Below are 10238 nucleotides of genomic sequence, written 5' to 3' on the forward strand. Positions count from 1 at the left end.
AATTTCCTTTTCCTACCTCCCTAGATCTTAGCAACCTCAGCATACTGTTTTGTTCTTTCCTGATAAAGTCCAGAACTTCCACATTTTCACTAAAGGAAACACTCTATGTCTTCTCCTTGGCCAATGTCCAAATCGCCAGCATCACTACTCTTGGGCTTTGGGCCATTATTAGGTAAAATAATAGTTACCTGAACACAAGCGCTGCGATACCGTGACAGTTGATCTGATAAGCAAGATGGTTACTGAGTGACCAACTGGGCGTGGGGAGTGTCTACTGCCTGGACATGCGGACAAAGGGATGATTCTCGTCTGTGTGGGACCACACGAGATTTCATCACACTGCTCAGAATGGCGTGTGTTTTAAAACTTATGAATTGTTTATTTCTGGAAATTTCCATTTAACATTTTTGGATCGTGGCAGACTGTAGGTAACTGAAATCATGGGAAGCAAAATGACTAATAAGGAGGGGACCAGGATGGTTACAAGCAACTGTTTCTCAGACATTTGTATCTGAAAAAAATAGTTGCATTAGTCCATTGGGCTGCCATAGCAAAATAGCACGGACTGGGTGGCTTAAACAACAGAAATTCATTTCCTCCCAGTCCTGGAGGCTAGAAGTCTGCAACCAAGGTGCCAGTATGGTTGAGTCTGATGAGAGCTCTCTTCCTGGCTTACACATGGAGCCCTCTTGCTGTGTCTTCACATAATTGAGCTCTCTGATGTCTTTTCATATAAAAGGACTAATTCCATAATAAGGACTTGAACTTCATGGTCTTATTTCATCCTAATCATCTCCCCAAAACCTCTACCTCTAAATAGCATCATATTAGGATTTGGAGCTTCGATGCATTAATTTCTTGGGGGAGAGGGGATATATATAACTCAGTCCACAGCAATACTTATGTCTAAAAACAAAACAAAAACTTGGTGTTCAGTCCCCACTGATCTGTCCTTTCCCCTTTAAATGGAGTTTACCAAAATATAAACGTGAAAATTTTCCTCCATTGTTTGTTCAAATGCCACTCCCGCTGTTTGAATTAGTTAGTAATCTCCTCCTCTATGTTCTCATATCACCTTATAGCAGTTTACGACATAAGTGCCAGAAGAGAATTCTAAGTAACCATTGTGTTTACCCACCCCACGCCTGTAACAGGAATTGTATCTGATTCATTTTCCTGTCTATAAAACACAGCGTTGCACTTTAGAGACACTGAATTCAAAGGCCCAAAGTGCAAGAAACAGTAGGATGAATTTACAATAGCATGAATTTACAATAAACCCCGAAACTTCAAAAACAAAGATAACTGAGTTAAATTTAAAAATCTAGCATCACAGCTGTAGAAACTTGTGTCTTCTTTATGTTGAATGTAACGTGGATATAATGAATTACTGCCTGTTTTTAGATGATAGAAATTAAATTTGTGGCGTAGGCCTCCCAGAGAGAAAGATATATCAAGTTAGTACCTTAACCTAGCAGGGAACAGACTTCTTTCCTAGAGCATTTCTCCGGGGTAGTGGGGTTTTATTTAAAATGCGAATTTGGGATTTTAAAAGTAAGTTTTAAAAGTTATTAGTTTCAGACAGATTTTCCAAACTCCTACCTCCACTATGAGTACTCTACCTCTGTCACCTAGGAACATAAAATTTGTGCCACATATGGGGTCAGATGACAGATGCTACTCATTGTGTGAAAATGTATTAAACACTAAAATGCATGTGATATACTAGTTTTATTCCTTTTCCTAATCTGGGTCATTTAATACATATTAGTAAGAGGTCATGCTAATCAGTCTTTGTTCTGCAAAGAGAAATCCTTACTAGGGGACTCTTATTATCTGCAGTTCTATTTTACTGTTTTATTTTCTTCAGAATTTAAGAATGATGTTCAAGTGAAGAAATCTCTCTTAAAGATATGGAAGAGTGCCATGAAAGAAAGAGTTTTTGATACTGGGTTATGTAAAGTATAATTTAGATCTCTTTTGTCTTCCCTTATAGAATTGTGATTTATTTTTCTTTTAAACGACATTTAAAATACTGATGTGCAAATATTTTAAAATGTAAAAAATGTAAAATGTTGCTCTTAATTTTTAAATAAGTAAAATTTTTAAATAAATAAAAAATATAATAAAAAGTGAGGTAAAAACAAAGCATGGTTATATATAACATACATATTCTTTACATTGTCTTTGAGTTTTCCATTACCTTATGTATTTTTTTATTGAATTTATTGGGGTGATGTGGGTTCACAAAACCATATAGGTTTCAAATGTACAACTCAATAAATATTATCTGTACACTGCATAGTGTATGCCCATAGCCACAAGCAATATTTTAATTAAAACAAAAATTTCTATTTTGATAAGTATTGATTATTGACATCTTATATATGTGTTGGGGGGGGAGAAGTTAGGTCAGTAGGATTATGTTAAGTTTCATAACATACTTTTAGTCACCTAAAATTATTTTTAAGATGATAAATACGTTTACCTAAATTGTCTGAACTGGTTTAGATAATTCACTATTAAACTAATTTAAATGAACTTTTTATCTAGTTACCCTAGGTTAAAATGACCTGTCATTTGTACATATTTAAGCTGCTTTAAAACCAATAATATATAATCATTCATTCCCTATCTGTAGTAATTTCATTAGAGGTTTTTAGAGAATGTTTTTATCTATATGGTATAAATGGGGGTAAAAATATCTCTTTGACTCTTCCCCTCTGCCCCAACAGAGTATCTTAAGGTTGGTTTGTTTTGTTTTGTTTTTGTTAATCCTCACCCAAGGATATTTTTAAAAATATATTTTTGTTGATTTCAGAGAGGAAGGGAGAGGGAGAGTCTCTTTCCATCCTCATTTCCCTGGCCTTTGCCCACCTCCACCTAACCTCTCCCCTCCTTCCCCCCTGGCTATCATCACACTGTCGTTTGTGTCTATGTATTATGCATATAGGGGTGTTTTTTTTTATTCCACTATCTTTCTTCGGCCCAGCCTGAAAGTCATCTAATTAGAAAAACATCAATATACAGGAGGTTTTAAGCATTAAAAGTGAAAGGAATGGAATCTGGATGCAAGTGCAGTATCACTTTTGCGATGAGCTATTTGTGTATACTAAGTTTTAATTGTGCTAATATGTATTGGCAGGTGAAAAAACCAACAAACAGAAAGAACAGTTTCTGGTGCCTAGAAACAGTGGGACGATGCACTTGGCGCCCGCCCTGCTGCTTTTTCTGCAGCCGCCGTTTTCCTTTCCTTTCGCGCTCTAGCCACCGGGGAAGCCCAGCCCTAGCGTGACTGGGCTCTGATTGGCTGCTTTGAAAGTCTACGGGCCACCTGATTGGTAGATGCGGAGCGCGGTGAGTTTGAAACTGCTCGCACTTAGCTTCAGAGCTGGAACTGGGAAGTTAAGGACAAAGTGACGCCGCCGTGGTAGCCGCAGCCGCTTTCGCCGCGGGGTCGCTTGCCGGGTAGAGTGGCCGGGGTCAGGGTCATGCCTGTGGGGCTCACAGGGGTCGACTCGGGGATACTCGGAGGGGGAGCTTGGAGGAATCGGGTGGTTCTCCGGAGGCTGGCCGGGCAGCTGGGGTCTGCGTGGGGCCCGGCGGGGAGGCTGGGCCGTGGCCGATATCTGGGACCCCTGGGGGAGCTCTGCGCGGGCGGGCTACCCCGGGGAGGGCAGGGGCTGCCCCTGGCACCCGAGCGGCGGCCCTCTCGCGTCGCGGGCGGCTGTTGCCAGGAGGAGGCCGCTCACCTGGTTACGGAGGCTTTCGGGTCACGGTTGGATGCGGAGCCCGTGCTTTGTTTGTCTCGAACGCGCGGAGGGTTTGCCCGGTGCAGTGCCAGGTCGGCCCTGGGGCCTGGCGCTCTGCTCCGGGGGGATGAAAGCAAGACCCACCTGGGCCAGCACCCACGCCAGGCCTTGCACCCAGGCCTCCCGGGAAGCCGCCCCGGTGAACTAACGGGGCCTTCTCTGACTTGCCCCTGTGCCCGTATGGCCTTGCCCACCTACAGCTTTGAACAACGTTTAGCCAAGGCACACAGCCAGGGGGAACTTGTGTTTCTTCGTTTTTATTGGATGCTTGGTGGTGATGTTATAAACTCTGGGATTAGCAAAAAGTGATAAGCTCAGAAATGCCGACAGATAGGTGCCTATGTGGGTTTTTAATATCCTTTATTTCATACTCATTCTTTACTTAATACTAATGTTGCACGACATTCTTTTAAAGACTTGGGAGTCTGGGGGGTGGGGAAGCCAGGGGTGGCGCACGCGCTGCAGCTACGAGCGCGGAGCCCTCGGAGGCACTCAGAGGGGCTGAGCTTGCTCATCCTTTATTTTTGAAATGTTACAACCGGAAAGCGGAGGAACGGCGTGCAGCTTTGAAACTGAGTTCGTTTTTAAGCAGTGTGTTCGAAGCGAGCTCAGCAAATGTGTGCATTAGACATTGCATCTGGATATTGAAGAAAGGCCAACTATCTTAGTCGCCCATTGCCATTTCGTAAAATTAAACATTTTTAAGATTGGCCCGGATGACCAATGTAGTCCAGTTTTGTTGATTTTTAGAAAACTGACCTAAAAAGATGACTTCTCTCTACTTATTTCCGGAATGATGTTGAAGATGAATCCGAGAAATAGGACTTAAGGGGCAATTACTCGGTGACTTACATGTAATCTTATCAGTAGTGGGTGTGTTAGAAGCCCAAAGCATAATTACCTTAATTTTCTAAAGTTTCATTGGCAAAGTTGCTGAGGCAGCCTTGAGTGGTTGTCAGCAGCATTTCAGCTTTTTTCTTTTTTTTTTTTAAACCATTCTTTGTGATTCAAGTATAGGTTTGGTTTTTTTGTTCTTAAGAAGATTCTATACAGTATAATTACCTGTGGAATTGCACCTTTTCCTTTAGGGTGCTAAGTGATATTCCCTTCTTTCAAAATTGCCTTGAAAGTGTCTTAATCATGTTCCTGTATGTGACTGCTGAAAACAGGAGAAAGATGAAAGCTCACTTGAGCAATTTAAACACTTAAGCTTTTAACAATTTTTCTAATGAGTGAGCAGTGTGAGCACATTTTAGGTCCCTACTCATGTCTTAAAATTATCTTCATAAAATCATAAAGCAGTAAAAATTCAGTCAAATAACATTATTCGTTGAACTACCTGAGTATAATGGCACACAATGGTGCTCCTTAGAAGTGTTCCATAAGAAAACATACTTCTGGTTTCTGTTTGGGAAGGAGAGATAAATTGATGTGTGAATTTGAAGTTTTATTTGATTAGAAGAAGCTAAATCACTGGTATAAGATATACAAATATTTCCAGCATTGAAGGAGCTAAGAAGTTGTGGGAATGTTTTATTGCAGGAGTTGTTTCCCTTACAAATATTGCTTTAATACAATAACTAATATTTGTGGAAAATTAATATTGCATCAGGCACTGTGAAAAATGCTTTAATATAGTATCTCATTAATAACTTAAAACCACCCACCATTTGAATTTGTGGCATATAATCAAATGATTTTTTCCTCTCATTTTAGCATCTGCCATAACTATTAATTGACTATGGATGACTATACCAAAATAGAGAAAATTGGAGAAGGTGAGTGCTTTTTCACATAAAAGTTTTAAATGACTAATGATGCTATAACTTCTGTGACATAAAGACGTGTAAATATTTATTAAAATCCAACCTTTAAAGTATCTTTCACTGCAGTAGGTCCTCAGGTTACGTCGGAGATCTGTTCCTACGGCGCAACTTAAATTGATTCTCGCCGTAAGTCGGAACCCACCTACATATGCACCTACGTCACTCACGAACACCTACATATGCACCTACGTCACTCACATGGAGCACATCCACACAACAAATGAAGTGAAACAGTAAAAAAAAAAAGATTCTAAAGAAAGATAACAATGCCTGACCTTTACTTGTGGTAAATAAATAATAAAAACCATAAAGCACATATGTACATACGTTGAAATGATGGAACTTTTTTTTTTTATAAATAAATGGGAGATGGCAATGTAACCATCGTAACCACGAAACGACTATATTGAGTCTGATGTAACCCAAGGACTGCCTGTACTAGTGTGCCTTACGACATATATACTAGAGGCCTAATGCACAAAATTTGTGCAAGGGGCTCGGCCCTCGCAGCCCTGGCTTCATCCAGAAGGATATCTGGAAGGTGGTACAGCTGTCCAGTCTAATTAGCATATTATACTTTTATTATAGATATGTTCTTTTTTTATATATGTATATTTTATTGATTTGTTACAGAGAGGAAGGGAGAGGGATAGAGAGCTAGAAACATTGATGAGAGAGAAACATCGATCAGCTGCCTTCTGCTCACTCCCTTCTGTCTGGGGATGTGCCCGCAACCAAGATACATGCCCAATAATTGGGAGATGGCAACGTAACCATGGTAACCACGAACCGACATATATTGAGTCTGATGTAACCCGAGGACTGCCTGTATTAATGTGCATTAAGACATATATACTAGAGGCCCAATGCACGAAATTTGTGTATCTGGAAGGTGGTACAGCTGTCCAGTCTAATTAGCATATTATACTTTTATTATAGATATGTTCTTTTTTTATATATGTATATTTTATTGATTTGTTACAGAGAGGAAGGGAGAGGGATAGAGAGCTAGAAACATTGATGAGAGAGAAACATCGATCAGCTGCCTTCTGCTCACTCCCTTCTGTCTGGGGATGTGCCCGCAACCAAGATACATGCCCTTGACCGGAATTGAACCTGGGACCCTTGAGTCCGCAGGCTGACGCTCTATCCACTGAGACAAACCGGTTAGGGTAGTGATGGCGAAGCTTTTGACCTTGGCATGTCAGCATTTTGAAAAACCCTAACTTAACTCTGGTGCCATGTCACATATAGAAATTTTTTGATATTTTCAACCATAGTAAAACAAAGACTTGTGCCATTTAACAGAAAAATCAACCAAAAAAATGAGTTTGTGTGTCACCTCTGACACGCGTGTCATAGGTTCGCCATCACTGGGTTAGGGCATAGATATGTTCTTTATATAATAACTTAAACACAAATGTTCACATTTCAAGAAAATTGAAATTATTCTGATGAGTCCCTGACAACCTCCCTGCCCAATAATCTTATAATGTTCACATTTCAAGAAAATTGAAATTATTCTGATAGTTCCCTGACAACCTCCCTGCCCAATAATCTTATATTCTACTACTAAACAATATTCTAATTAAAACAATATTTTGATAAGTATTGATTATTGACTTATATATATGTTGGGAGAAGTTAGAGCAGTAGAATTATGTTAAGTTACATAATATACTTTTAGTCGCCTAAAATTATTTTTAAGACGATAAATATGTTTACCTAAATTGTCTGTACTGGTTTAGATAATTCACTATTAAACTAATTTAAAGAAACTTTTTATTTAGTTACCCTAGGTTGAAATGATCTGTCATGTGTACATATTTAAGCTGCTTTAAAACCAGTAATATATATCATCCCCTATCTATAGTAATTTCATTAGAGGTTTTTAAAGAATGTTTATCTATATCAGCAGTTCTTAACCTGTGGGTCGCAACACCTTTGGCAGCTGAACGACCCTTTCACAAGGGTCGCCTACACCCTGCATGTCAGATATTTACATTACGATTCATAACAGTAGCAACATTACAGTTATGAAGTAGCAACGAAAATAATTTTATGGTCTGGTCACAACATGAGGAACTGTATTTAAAGGGCCAGAAGGTTGAGAACCACTGATCTATATGGTATAAAGGGGTGATAAAAATGCCCCTTTGGCTCTTCCTCTCTCCCCCAAAAGAATATCTTAAGGTTGGTTTGTTTTATTTATGTTTTATTTTGTTTTTGTTAATCCTCACCCAAGGATATTTGGGGGATAAAAATGCCCCTTTGGCTCTTCCTCTCTACCCCAAAAGAATATCTTAAGGTAGGTTTGTTTTGTTTTTGTTAATCCTCACCCAAGGATATTTTTTAAAATATATTTTTATTGATTTCAGAGAGGAAGGGAGAGGGAGAGAAAGAAACGTCCATGGTGAGAATCATTGATCAGCTGCTTCCTGCATGCCCTCTACTGGGGATTGAGCCTGAAACCCTGGCTGTGTGCCCTGACTGGGGATTGAACTGACACCTCCTGGTTCATAGGTCAACTCTTAACCTCTGAGCCATACTGGCTGGGCCGGAGGATATTTTTCCATTGATCTTTTTTAGAGAGTACCATACTGGCGGGGCCGGAGGATATTTTTCCATTGATCATTTTTAGAGAGAGTAGAAGGTAGGGAGAGTAGAGAAAGAAAGAGATATCAATGTGACATTGCCTGGTTGCCTCCTGTGTGCACCTAGATGCCAGGGATCAAACCTGCAACCCAAGCACTTGCTCTTGACCAGTGAATGAGCCCTCAACCCTTCTGTCTGAGAGCTCACGCTCTAACCACTTGAGCCACCCGAATATCTTAAGTTTCATATATGAGTGTTGGTATGACATTCTAAACTCTTCAAGGACAAATGATATAGCTTATACAAAATAATTTGCTACTAGAATCCAATTTATGTGGGTTCTGTTTGAAGAACATTCTTTTCTGGATGAGGGTTATTGACAATTTGAAATTCATAGAGAACCTTTTACAGTTTTCTGAAAGTGTCACAATGACTCCTGTTAGTAATATTTCCTGAGCCCAAGTCTTTACATTGTATTTTATGCCTATGTTATTGGGGGTAGGATATAAGACAAGAGATAAATTTCAGTTTGCAAAGTATACATTTTCTGCTCTAACATGTGCTGGAAAATTACTGGTAATTTAAATGTATGGAAAGCTTGTGATGACTACATGAATTCTATTTTTCAATTGTAGATGGAGTAGGTTGCAGCTATCCTCAATTTCTTTTTGTAAGTGATAAGGGTATAATTATGAGTAAGATACTTCCTATCTGGACACAGCAGCCATTTCTAACATGTGACACCTTATGGGACTCAATCATTTTCAAAATCTTGCTTATTTCACTGCAGGGTATCCCATAGCAGACATTTACTTTGTCTATTTCAGGTACCTATGGAGTTGTGTATAAGGGTAGACACAAAACTACAGGTCAAATAGTAGCCATGAAGAAAATCAGACTAGAAAGTGAAGAGGAAGGGGTTCCTAGTACGGCAATTCGGGAAATTTCTCTATTAAAAGAACTTCGTCATCCAAATATAGTCAGGTATGGTATATCTGGACTTAAACCATTTTCCGCATAGTATTTAAAATGTGCATTTCAATGTGGAAATACTTACATTTGCTTAGTTTTTGTGTAACCTTGCTGAGTGGAACAGAACCCTACTATTTTTGTTCATTGAGAATGCTGGCGGTAGGAAAACACAGGCTGTTAAAGGTTTCTTTCTCCTTTTTAAATATGTGGGCTGGTGTTTTGGGGCGGGTTGTCTTTCTAAAGGTCCAAGTTAGTATTTAGCTGAATTTGGGGGGACTGGATATAGTGAGCAACAATTAAGGTCAGATACTACTTTAAATTTATTTCCGTAATTTACCTTAATGGAAAGACAAGCTCTGAACAAGCAGTCAGCTTAGAAATGTCATTTTGGAACGGTCAAAGTGTCATTTTGGAACAGTCAAAAATGTTTATCAATTTTTTCATATAATTGTTTTATTTTTTAGTCTTCAAGATGTGCTCATGCAAGATTCCAGGTTATATCTCATCTTTGAATATCTTTCCATGGATCTAAAGAAATACTTGGATTCTATCCCTCCTGGTCAGTTCATGGATTCTGCACTTGTTAAGGTAAGACACTTGCCTAATTTTATTATTGTTCATTCACTGAATGTAAAGGGCCTGCTCTGTATTTCGCCTCTGTTGTGTGGGAGTAGCTTGGGAAAAGTGTTAGAAAGTAGATTGAGGAAGAAAAGAGTATTTCATTTTCTTTCCACAGTCCAGAGAATAGAATTTGAATAAGAACCATTTTTACTAGATGATTCTTCTAATTATAAAATGAAAAGTCGCCGAAACCGGTTTGGCTCAGTGGATAGAGCGTTGGCCTGCGGACTGAGAGGTCCCGGGTTCGATTCCAGTCAAGGGCATGTACCTGGGTTGCGGGCACATCCCGGGTGGTAGATGTGCAGGAGGCGGCTGAGCGATGTTTCTCTCTCATCGGTGTTTCTAACTCTCTATCCCCTAACCCTTAAAATCACTAAAATATATTTAAAAAAGAAGCCATAATACTTTTTAA

At 39.3% G+C, this 10238-nt stretch overlaps 1 protein-coding gene across 3 annotated transcripts in view; it reads left to right on the plus strand.

Moving 5' to 3' along the window:
- Window positions 1-617: 617 nt before the first annotated feature.
- The window catches only part of CDK1 (cyclin-dependent kinase 1), a 26785-nt gene continuing 17164 nt past the window's right edge, over window positions 618-10238 (plus strand). The window contains exons 1-4 of one of the 3 annotated variants that reach the window (XM_015561082.1): window positions 618-631; window positions 5529-5590; window positions 9061-9217; window positions 9670-9793. In XM_015561082.1, the coding sequence (XP_015416568.1) occupies window positions 5554-5590; window positions 9061-9217; window positions 9670-9793 (318 nt within the window). In that variant the 5' untranslated portion in view covers window positions 618-631; window positions 5529-5553. Of the gene's footprint in view, window positions 632-3351; window positions 3469-5528; window positions 5591-9060; window positions 9218-9669; window positions 9794-10238 lie in introns of those variants that run through there. The other 2 variants (XM_006759364.1, XM_015561083.1) reach the window with 2 other exon arrangements.

The sequence above is a fragment of the Myotis davidii genome, unplaced genomic scaffold, assembly GCF_000327345.1.
Source record: "Myotis davidii unplaced genomic scaffold, ASM32734v1 scaffold655, whole genome shotgun sequence".
In the NCBI taxonomy this organism is placed as follows: domain Eukaryota; kingdom Metazoa; phylum Chordata; class Mammalia; order Chiroptera; family Vespertilionidae; genus Myotis; species Myotis davidii.